General features: G+C 36.7%; 1 protein-coding gene across 4 annotated transcripts in view; it reads left to right on the plus strand.

Annotated features, from left to right (window-relative positions):
- The window catches only part of STRN (striatin), a 127,867-nt gene that overhangs the window by 105,079 nt on the left and 10,152 nt on the right, over window positions 1-12,636 (plus strand). For all 4 annotated transcript variants that reach the window (XM_050753338.1, XM_050753339.1, XM_050753340.1 and 1 more), the window contains 3 exons: window positions 5,372-5,493; window positions 8,586-8,753; window positions 11,273-11,413. In XM_050753338.1, coding sequence (XP_050609295.1) covers window positions 5,372-5,493; window positions 8,586-8,753; window positions 11,273-11,413 — 431 coding nt within the window. The remainder of the gene's footprint in view (window positions 1-5,371; window positions 5,494-8,585; window positions 8,754-11,272; window positions 11,414-12,636) is intronic.

The following is a 12,636-nucleotide window of genomic DNA, read 5'->3' on the forward strand; positions in this document are numbered from 1 at the left end:
GGGCTAACTGCCCTAATTAAAAGGCACATAGTGGCAAGTTGCATAAAGAAGCAAGAGCCAACTGTATTCTATCTTTAAGCAACCCATCTCACATGCAGTAACCCCCATAGACTCAAAGAAAAGGGGTGAAGAGCAATCAACCAAGCAAACGGAAAACAGAAAGAAGTAGGAGTTGCTACTCTAATTTCAGACAAAAAGACTTTAAACCAACAAAGATCAGTAAAGACAAAGAAGGATGTTACATGACAGTAAAGGATTCAATTCAAAAAAAGTCTTAACTATCTTAAATATATATGCACCCAATACAGGAACACCCAGATTCATAAATTCTTAGAGACTGTCAAAAAGATTTAGATAACTATACAATAATAGTGGGAGACTTTAACACCCCACTGATGTATTAGATCATCAAGGCAGAAAACTAAGATATTCAGGACCTGAACTTGATACTTGACCAAATGGACCTAACATATATCTACAGAACTCTCCACCCCAAAACAACAGAATATACATTCTTCTCATTTGTACATGGCACATATTCTAAAATCAACCACCCTCCTGGCCATTAAACACTTCTCAGCAAATTTAGAAAAACTGAAATCATACCAGCCACACTCTCAGAGCAAACACAATAAAAATAAAAGTCAATGGCTGGGTGCAGGGGCTCATGCTTGTAGTCCCAGCACTTTGGGAAGCTGAGGCAGGCAGATTGCATGAGCTCAGAAGATCTAGACCAGTCTGGGCAACATGGCAGAACCCCATCTCTACAAAAAATACAAAAATCAGCCACTAGTGGTGATGTGTTCCTGTAGTCCCAGCTCTTCAGGGGGCTGAGGTGGGAGGATCACTTGAGCCCGGGAGGTGGAGTTTGCAGTGAGTCGAGGTCATGCATCTGCACTCCAGCCTGGGCAACAGCAAGTGATAGCCTGTCTCAAATAAATAAATAATAGAAGTCAATACCAAGATGGCTCAAACCCAACCAGTTACATGGAAATTAACCAGCTGTTGAATGACTTATTGGTAAATAATGAGAAATGAAGGCAAAAATCAAGAAATTCTTTGAAACTAATCAAACCAAAGCTACGACATACCAGAATCTTTGGAAGGCAGCTAAAGCTGTGTTGAGAGGGAATTTTATGGTGCTAAACACCCACATCAAAAACTTAGAAAGATCTCGGCCAGTGCAGTGGCTCACAGCTGTAATTCCAGCACTTTGGGAGGTTGAGGTGGGCAGATCACAAGGTCAGGAGTTTGAGACCAGCCTGGCCAACATGGTGAAACTCCAACTCTACTAAAAATACAAAAATTAGTTGGGTGCGGTGGCATCCATATATGCACCTAGTACAGGTATAATCCCAGCTACTCAGGAGGCTGAGGCAGGAGAATTGCTTGAACCCAGGAGGCAGAGGTTGCAGTGAGCTGATATCCCTCCACCATACTCCAACCTGGGCAACAGACTGAGACTCCGTCTTAAAAAAAAAAAAAAAAAAAAGTTAGATATCAAATTAACAACTTAACATCACACACAAGAGAAAACCAACCCCAAACTCAGAGCTGAACTGAATGAAATTGAGACACAAAAAAACCATATAAAAGATCATTGAAACCAGAAGTTGGTTCTTCGAAAGAATAAGATAGGTAGACCACTAGCTAAACTAATAAAGATAAAAAGAGAAGATCCAAATAAACATAACCAGAAATGATAAATGTAATTTTACCACCAACCCCACAGAAATACAAAAACCATCCAGAAACTATTATGAACATCTCTGTGCACACAAACTAGAAAACATAGAAGAAATGGATAAATTCCTGGAAACAACATCCCAAGACTAAACCAGGAAGAAATTCTGTGAACAGACCAATAATGAGTTCTGAAATTGGATAGTAATAAAAAGCTTTCCAACAAGAAAAAGCCCAGGTTGAGATGGATTCACAACTGAATTCTACCTAGCGCATAAAGAAGAGCTGGCACCATTCCTACTGAAACTATTCCAGAAAATTGAGGAGGGGCCGGGTGCAGTGACTCACGCCTGTAATCCCAGCACTCTGGGAGGCCAAGGTGGGTGGATCACCTGAAGTCAGGAGTTCGAGACCAACCTGGCCAACATGGTGAAAACCCCATCTCTACTAAAAATACAAAACAATTAGCTGGGCATGGTGGCAGGTGTCTGTAATCCCAGCTACTCGGGAGGCTGAGGCAGGAGAATCACTTGAAACCGGGAGGTGAAGGTTGCCATGAGCCAAGATTGCATCCATTGCATTTCAGCCTGAGCGACAAGAGTTATGAAACTCCATCTCAAAAAAAAAAAAAAAAAAATTGAGGAGGGACTTCTCGCTAACTCATTCTATGAGGCTAGTGTCATCCTGATACCAAAACCTGGCGGAGATACAACAAAAAGGAAAACTTCAGGCCAATATACAAAAAGGAAGACTTCAGGCCAGTATTCTTGATGAACATAGACGCAGAAATCTTCAACCAAATACTAGCAGGCAGAATCCAACAGCACATCAAAAAGCTAATCCACCACAATCAAGTAGACTTTATCCCTGGGTTGCAAGGTTAGTTCAGTATACACAAATCAATAAATGCGGTTCATCACATGAACAGAACTGAAAACAAAAATCACATGATCATCTCAATAGATGCAGAAAAGGCTTTCAATAAAATTCAGCATTGCTTCATTAACCCTGAACAAACTAGGCCTTGAAGGAACATACCCCAAAATATTAAGAGCTGTCTATGACAAGCTCACAGCCAACATCACACTGAACAACAAAATCTGGAAGTATTTCGCTTGAGAACTGGAACAAGACAAGGATGCCTACTCTCACCACTCCTATTTAATATAGTACTGGAAGTCCTAGCCAGAGCAGTCAGGTAAGAAAAAGAAAAGGCATCCAAATAGGAAGAAAGACAGTCAAACTATCTTTTTTGCAGACAATGTAATTTTGTACCTAGAAAACGCTATAGTCTCTGCCCAAAAGCTCCTAGATTTGATAAAACAACTTCAGCAAAGTTTCTGGATATAAAATCAACGTATGAAAATCAGTACCATTTCTATATACCAGTAATGCCCAAGCTGAGTACCAAATCAAGAATGCATTGTCATTCACAGTAGCCACAAAAAAGGTAAAATACCTAGGAATATTGTTAACCATGGAGGTGAAAGATCTCTACAATGAGAATTACAAAACACTGCTCAAAGAAATCAGAGATGACACAAAGAAATGGAAAAACATTCCATACTCATAAGAAGAATCAATATTGTTAAAATGGCCATACTGCCCAAAGCAATTTACAAATTCAATGCTATTCCTATCAAACTACCAATGACATTCTCACAGAATTAGAAAAAACGTTTAAAATTCATATGGAAACTCAAATAGCCAAGGCAGTTCTAAGCAAAAAGAACAAAGCTGGAGGCATCACATTACTGATTTCAAACTATACTACAGGGCTATAGTAACCAAAACAGCATGGTACTGGTACAAAAACAGAAACATAGACCAATGAAACAGAATAGAGAGCCCAGAAATAAAGCTGCACACCTACAACTTCAACAAATCTAATCTTCAACAAAGTTGACAAAAACAAGCAATGGGGAAAGGACTCCCTATTCAATAAATGGTGGTGGGACAGATGGCTAGCTATATGCAGAAGATTGAAACTGGACCCCTTCCTTATACCATATACAAAAATCAATTCAAGATGGATTAAAGACTTAAAGGTAAAACCTAAAACTATAAAAAATGTTGAAGAGAACCTAGGGAATACCATTCTAGACACAGGCCCTGGCAAAGATTTCATGATGAAGGCACCAAAAGCAATTGCAACAATGACAAAAAAAAAAAAAAAAAAAAGACAAATGGGACCTAATTTAACTGGAGAGCTTCTGCACACGTTAGAAACAGAGTAAATAGACAACCCACGGAATGAGAGAAAATATTTGCAAACTATGAATCTGACAAAGGAACAATATCCTGAATCTATAAGGAACCTAAACAAATTAACAAGCAAAAAACAACCCCATTAAAAAGTGGTCAGAGGACGTGAACAGATAGTTTCCAGAAGAAGACATACATGTGGCCGACAGGAAAAAGTGCTCAACATCACTTATTATTACAGAAATGCAAATCAACACACGATGAGATGCCATGTCACACCAGACAGAATGGCCATTATTAAAAGGTCAAAAGATAACATGCTGGCAAGACTGTGGAGAAAAGGGAACACTTAAATGCTGCTGGTAGGAATGTAAATTAGTTCAGCCACTGTGGAAAGCAGTTTGGTGATTTCTCAAAGAAGTTAGAACTACCAGTCAACCCAGCATTATTAGGTATATACCCCCAAAGGAATATAAATCATTCTGCTATAAAGACACATGCATGCATGTGTGTTCATCATAGCACTATTCATAGTAGCAAAGACATGGAATCACCCTAAATGCCCATCAGTGGTAAACTGGATAAAGAAAATGTGGTACATATACACCATGGAATACTATGCAGCCATAAAAAATGAGATCATGTCCTTTGCAGGAAAATCATGGAACTGAAGGCCATCAGGTTAAGCAAACTAATGCAGGAACAGAAAACCAAACACTGCATGTTCTCACTTACAAGTGAGAACTGAACATTGAGTATACATGGACACAAGAAGGGAACAATAGACACTAGGGCCAACTTGACTGTGCAGGGTAGGAAGAGGGTGAGGATTGAAAAACTACCCATTGGGTACTGTGCTTTTTTCCTGAGTGATGGAATAATATGTACAGCAAACCGCCAAGGCATACAATTTATCTCTAGAACCAACCTGCACATGTACGCTTGAAACTAAAAGTTAAAAAGTTTTTTGAGAATTGTTTGTGTGTGTGTGTGTGATGATGCATTTCATTTTTTTTTTTTTTCTGTTTCTGTTTAAGGAATGTGCCTTTTCTCTTGATTTAGCACAGAGATTGGCATACTTTTTATATAAAGAGTCACATAATAAATATCTGACTTAGGCTGTTAGGCTTTTTAAAATATTTTAGGATTTGCTAGTCATATAATTTCTGTTGCATGTTATTGTTTTTTGTTTTGTTTTGTTTTATAACCCTTTAAAAATGTAAAGACCATTCTTAGCTTGAGGACTGTACAGAAACAGACCAGTGGTTGGATTTGACATGCAGACCATAATTTACCAACCTCTTAAACCAGAGGAAGAAAAATGAACAGTGCTTTGCTAGTACCTGAGTTTTCAGGTACTAGCTTTTATAAAAAGCAGAAAAATAGCCATTTGGGTAATTAAACATGCTTATTTTTAACAAGTCATATTATCAGGTTGGTTTTTGAGAATAGCAATTGATTTATTTTTTTTTTAATCTCCCAGAGGTCCAGTGCTTTGTGTGGTAATGAGTAGCAATGGTGAGCAGTGTTACAGTGGTGGTACTGATGGACTGATCCAGGGCTGGAATACCACTAATCCCAACATCGACCCCTATGATTCTTATGGTAGGTGATTTCCCAAAGATCTGAAGGAATAAAATTGATTTTTTAAACACATTTTTTCATAGAATATAAAAGGAAGAGATAGGAGATTTTTGAAAATAGGTAAAGAGAACCACATCTTTATTTTGTGAAAAAGGACTTCTGTATTTAGGAATTAACTTGATATACAATGCCAAAAGAAGAAAAGAAAAAAACATTCTTCTTGAAAATACAGTTCCCACTTCTCCAGAGTCTTATTTATTGGAAATACAGGCTTGATTGACAGTTGTTTTCTTATTTTAGGCATCTGTAGAGTTCTTGGTACATTATTACTAAGCCGTAGTAACATTTCATCACTATTCTTGTCAAACAACTTTTAAGGAAAATGAATATTGGTGCCATCCCCTTAGTCAATTATTGGAGGGCTGTAGAAGCTAATAATTTAAAAAGTCCATGACACCAAAATAGGTAAAAGGCCTCAAAAGTTAAGAAGTGCCCTTTAGTTTTGGGAACAGTACCATACATCATAAATACATATTATAATCTATCAATAGATATTACCATAAATTCATTTGTAAAAACTGTTTAGGAATTGGCTATTTTGGTTTTCTGTTAAGTTCTAGAGTAGTTTGAAGTATCACATTTGTCATAAAAGCATTTTAATTCAATCATTATTTTAGATTAATTTTACCACCAAACCAGAGTAAGGATAAGAAATTCAATAAACAAAAATTTTTCCCAGCATTTATTTAATAAGCATTAATATTTTGTGAAAAGTAGCCCCACTCTCCCCCAATTCTCTTATAAGTTATCTGTTCTATGCCTTTCCTTACTTCCTTTACCTCTCTGCTAGAGAATCAACTGTCCCTCATTCTGTCCTAGGCCAGTCTTTCCCATTTTGACTTTATTCATTTTAGTTTCTTTTGGGACTGCACTCGAATCTGTCTCTCTTTGCGACTGCATTCTAATCTTTTGCTCTTCTGCTTTTGTTCTCTTGCATCTTAATTAAGCCTTACTCTCTTTGCTTCCTTTGCATCCCCTCAGCAAATAAGTAAATTCGGGTACCTTCCATTCTGTGCAAGGAGAAGCCTTGACCCTGTTTCCCTCACTGGCTTCCGTTTAGTTCCTCTCATTCCCTCATGATCTGTTTCTTTGATGGTATTGTCTAGAAAACATAATTACCAGTTACTAATTTCATGTTTTTTCTCTGTGCTTCATCCTTCTGCATACTGGCTTCTGGCTCTAACACTTACATATAACAAGATTGTCAGTAACTAATTGCCTGATCCAAGAATATTTTACAGTCCTTATTTTACTCGATGTATTGGCTGTATCTGAGATTGTTAACAACTCCATCCTTTTTGAAATCTGTCCATGCTATTGGCATTTTGACACTTTGTGACAATTTCTATTCTCTGTCCTTCATAAACTGCTTTTATTTTTCTTGCCTTAAATATTGACATTTATCAAGACCCAGACCCTAACTTTTTTCAGTGTACAAACATTCCTTGAGAGACTGAATCTACATCTATGCTTAAATCTTTGAGCTTCAGATTGACTACAGGAATTTCAGGATGACTGTTGAATGGTCTGTAAATCCTAGCATGTTCTGTGTTTCTTCTCCTGTATATTCTTTTTTAGTTGGTGGCACTATGAGAATCACCCAAACTAGAAACCTAAGAATTATTTTGGATTCCCTGTTCTGTCACACTGTCCCCACTTACTAATTACCTAGTTTTTTGGTAAAGACTCCCTGAATGTTTCTTGAATTTACTTTTTCTGCTCTGGCCCTCTCACTGCTTCCCCTGGCCATAGGTCTTTGTCACTCTTTTTGTCTGCTGAAACAATCCCTTGCCTTTGTCTTGATTCTATCCAATCTGTCTTCTGTACTACTACCAAGCTTACCTTATTAAATACATACTTGATCCTGCTGCCCCTGGAGACAGATTCCTTGTTGCTTTCAGGATAATTTCCAAGTTCCTTAATATGTAGTAGAAATCACATCATAAACTAGATGCCCTCATCCCATCTACTTCCTGCTTCAAAGTCCACACTCCAGTAATACTGAATTGCTTATATATTTCCTTGCATATCATGCTGTTTCTTTTTTCATGTGATTTCATGGGTGCTACCTTCCTTGTCAAGCATTCTGTCCCCTTCATCTTCAGCTGGCTGACATCTGTAAATTCTAGGTTTCACTCTCCAAGTTTTCACTCATTCCAGTTACTCTCTGTGCTAACTGATGTCTGTCACTATTATTGTACTTTCAACCTTGTCTGTTGAGGACTGGGATAGAATTGGGTCTTAATCATATATTTGGCTCCATCATTGAGCATAGTGTCTGACACACAGTGTGTCTTCAATAAATATTTTATGGTATGTGTGACAGAGGGTATAAGACATAATACCATTGACATTTCCAGACTTAACATTTGTGAGTCTTCTTGAAAGTACCACTTCATAGAATCATTGTGAAGATTAATAAAGTTTCCAATTTGACTTTTATCATGAGACTGTGCTTACTTAACGTCCCCACTTCCCTCCCTCTTTCCCTGCATACACTATCACCACATCTCAGTTACTGCTGTTTGAGAATTTGGGATTCCTGTAGATGTCACTTCCTGTCCATTATGAATGTCATATTTTCAGGAATAACTGCCATCCATCATATAGTAAGATAAGTGGACAGAAGGAAGTGTAGCCAAAGTGCTAAGGGATTTCAGAGAGGGAGAGGACCTCTCTGTTCACTTCCTCAGGGAGTATGAGTTGTGGTTTCTCCAAAGACGAATGAAATTCAAATGATTTTATATTAACATGCTTTAAAAATATTTAGACAAATGGAAGGACAAAAGGAAGGGGGAGGAAATACTCACTTTTTTTAAGGGGAAAGATACGTGCTTTTAAATTTTAATTTAAAAATTTTAAACTTTACATTTGTATATTTCCAAGCCTGTTTTGATTTACTGTAGCCTGTCAGAAGAATTATAGAAACCAAGAGTCATATTTTATACTGTTATCAGGTGCTGTTTTTTATATATTTTACTTTCTCTGAAATCTGAGTACCTTTGTGATTTTTTTTTTTCTTTCTGATTTTGCATTTTTACTGTTTTGTATAGATCCTTCTGTTTTACGAGGCCCTCTGCTAGGCCACACGGATGCAGTCTGGGGTCTGGCTTATAGTGCAGCACATCAGCGTTTGTTGTCCTGTTCAGCAGATGGCACTCTGCGTGTATGGAATACAACTGAGGTTGCTCCAGCACTAAGTGTATTTAATGATACTCAAGGTACATACTTTAAAAAATCATTTTGCTGAATCCCCTATAAAACAGTTTATTCTGAAAACAAGCAAGCAGATAAATGATTCTCTGAACGCTTTATATTTAATATGAAAGTTTTTGAAGCAACGAAAGTGTGTTTGAATTTCCAACCTATGTGTAATTTTGTTGTTGTTGTTTTGTTTTGTTGAGATGGAGTGTCACTCTGTCGTCCAGGCTGGAGTGCAGTGGCGCGATCTCAGCTCACTACAACCTCCGTCTCTCAGGTTCAAGCAATTCTCCTGCCTCAGCCTCCAGCACACACCACCACACTCAGCTAATTTTTGTATTTTTTTTTTTTTTTAGTAGAGACAAGGTTTCACTATGTTACAGGCCAGGCTGGTCTCGAACTCCTGACCTCAAGTGATTCACCTGCCTCAGCCTCCCAAAGTGCTGGGATTACAGGCGTGAGCCACTGCACCTGGCCTGTAATTTTTAAAGGAATGGTTTTTGGTGAAAGAACACACAGATTTTAGATTTTAAAAAATTAAGATATAATTTATATATAGTGAAAAACAGGTATTAAGGATACATTTCAGTGAGTCTGATAGATAAGTACACCCATGTAACTCATACATCAATCAAGACATAGAGTACGGGTGTGGTGGCTCACACCTGTAATCCTAGCACTTTGGGAGGCTGAGGCAGGAAGATCACTGGAGGCCAAGAATTTGAGATCAGCTGGGCAACATAGCGAGGCCCTGTCTCTACATTTTCTTTTAAAAAAAAAAAAAAGAAGACTATATTTGCCCATTCTCGTACCACTATAAAGAAATACCTGAGACTGAGTAATTTGTTTGTTTGTTTGCTTTTAAAATGTTTAATTGCCTGACGGTTCTGTACAGGAAGCATAGCAGCCTTTGTTTGGCTTCTAGGGAGGCCTCAAGCAATTTACAATCGTGGCAGAAGGCAAAGGGACAGGAGGCATGTCTTACATGGCCAGAGCAGGAGGAAGAAGGGGGTGGAACATACTTTTAAACAACCAAATCTTGTGAGAACTCTATCACGAGAATATCACCAAAGGGGAAAATCCGCCCCATGATCCAGTCACCTCCTACCAGGCCCTATTTCTAACCTTAGGGATTACAGTTTGACATGAGACTTGAGTGGGGACACAGATCCAAACCATATGACAGACAGAATATTTCCTTTATCTCCCCAAAGTTCCTTCATGTCTTTCCAAGTCAATCCCCTCCTCTCCTTACTCCCAACCGGAGGTACCCACTGTTGTGATTTCTTCCATCACAGATTAGTTTTATCTACTCAAACTTCATGTAAATGGAATAATACAGTATGTGTTCTTTGTATCTTGCTTTTACTCTTCATTGTAATGTTTTTTTAAATTCATTTGTGTTATATCAATTACTTCTTTCATTTTTATTTGATAGTATTTCATTAAGCCATAATTTGTCTATTCATTTACATCTTGATAGATATTTGGGTTGTCTCTAGTTTTTTGCTATTTTGAGTAAAGCTGCTGTGAACATTCGTATATTTTCATTATAGGTGTGTAGAGACTTAGAAGTAGAATTGCTGGACTTTCAGTTGGATGTTTATTTTACTTTATGTGAAATCACTAAAAAGTTTTTAAAAAGTTTTGTGGTGGTTGTACCATTTTACACCTTTGACAGCCATGTATGAGCGTTCCAGTTGCTCTCCATCCTTACAAAAATTTGGTGTTGTCTGTCTCTTTAACTTTAGCCATTCTGGTGGATGTGTAGTAGTATTTCATCGTAATGTATTTGCATTTCTTTGATGGCTAATTACGATGAGCATTTGTTTTGTTTGCTTATTGGTTATTTGTATATCTTCTTCTGCAGTATACACATTTTTGAACTGTTAGCTTGCTGTAGTTAGATTTTGAGCCAAATGAAAAAATCAGATTATTATATTCACTTTATACGTTTCCTTCTATTTTTTATGTTTATAAATAAGCTCTAAGTTTTCATGTATTCTAGATGGTAAATAAAAATACCTTCTTTATTCTTGAGCTATTATAACTTCTCTCCAGGCTTTGATGAGTTGTCTTCATATGGTATTTGCATGACTCTAACAATAAATAATAATTTAAAATTTTACTTTTTAATTTCTCTATTTTTGATGAGCTAACATTCCTAATAAGAGATGGGTTTTTTAAAATGAAGAATTCCCACTATGTCACTCTAAGCTCGAGGTTGAGTGGAAGCAGCAAAATTTGTAATTCATACATGTGTTCCATTTGCTTTCTGAATAAAGGCTTGCATTCCATGAATATATCAGCTGAGTAACAGGGAGAAGATCTGCTAAGCAGGTAAGGGAAATAAATAGACTAGGGCTAAAAGTTACGAAGAAATAATCTCCAATGATTAGTTATGAGCTAATTCTCATTCTTACGGTAAGCCTTGTTTGCTTCTTAAGGAAACCATGTCGTTATTTGTTTTGCTATATTTTAAGTGCATTGTCAAGTAGATGGTTTAATTGCCATTCTATTTCAATATGTTCTCTTTCAGAATTGGGAATCCCCGCCTCTGTGGATCTAGTAAGCAGTGACCCGAGCCATATGGTAGCATCATTCAGCAAGGGATATACAAGCATTTTTAACATGGAAACACAACAACGCATTCTCACTTTAGAATCCAATGTAGATACAAGTATGCATACCAATTTTAAATAGTCTGTTTTTTTTTTTAACATAATCAAAATTATAACTACTAGAGTCAGCTGTGAAAAATATTTGTCATTATAAAGCTTTCTATCTCTTAAATCTCAGAACACAGTTACTTAGAAGGATGTAATTATTTACCTTTTAAGAATTTGGGTTAAGTTTATGTACATTTATAACTATACTGTTTGAAATAGCATTTGAGCTATTCCAAAAATGGGTCAAGTTTTATTTTATACTAAATGATTAATTTTCAATTCTATTTGAAGAAAGCCTTATTTATTCTGAATAGGAAATAAAATATTTTTTGTTTCTCATAATTTCATATTTTAAATCAACTTAATTTTATATTAATAGTGTGATTTGGTACAGCTCAATACAGATCATGTGGTGGCACTCAGAATTCCAAACCTGAAGCATCTTATTGGATGCAGGAAGTCAGGAAATAAATGCTTTTTCAGGTTATGAAGAAGATATTACAGACTCTTTTTTGCTTTTTGGCTTTCTTTACCATTGCTTGCTGTCTTTAGCCATAATCCAGACAATCACAGTTTAGGTTGCAGTTGATGAAGAATACCACATACAGATACTGTTGTTTTAATCTGAGAACTAGCTTTAAAAGTGATTACATGTTGGGTGTGTGTACGTCCATGTGTGAACATGTCCATGCATATGTATACATATATTGTTGTGTTATTCTCACTCTCTGTCTCTCAAAAAGTTTCTTTATTCCATTGTGTTTTTCATCGTTTTCCCTTCCTAACCTGTTGTTCATTGTTTTCTTCTGATATGCTGAGACTTGTGTGGGGAAGTAAGCATGAATAGAACTTTGAGCTACTTGAGAGACAGGAAAATAAAAACTGAGATGATAGATTTGGAAAAGGAGAATATCACCAAGAAATTACAGGTTTTAGACTCTCAATAAATTTAAAATCACATTTAAATATATGATCCAAAGCTACAGTAGTAAAAGTAAAAACTAATATGAAATTAGAAAGGATGAGAACATTTATGTAATTACCTTCAGAGATTATATGGCCAATTCGTGAACATCCTGAGTGGAAATAGTGCTTTTTAATGACTGCAGGTTAATAAGATGTCAAGTCTGGTAGATAAGATGGATAAAGAGAACTAGGCAAGTGAGTCCATATTTTCCCCCAAGAGATGTGACCCTAAATTAATAGGACTTTTTACCTGACACTGGAAATATTT

Source organism: Macaca thibetana, chromosome 13 (assembly GCF_024542745.1).
Source record: "Macaca thibetana thibetana isolate TM-01 chromosome 13, ASM2454274v1, whole genome shotgun sequence".
Taxonomy (NCBI): domain Eukaryota; kingdom Metazoa; phylum Chordata; class Mammalia; order Primates; family Cercopithecidae; genus Macaca; species Macaca thibetana.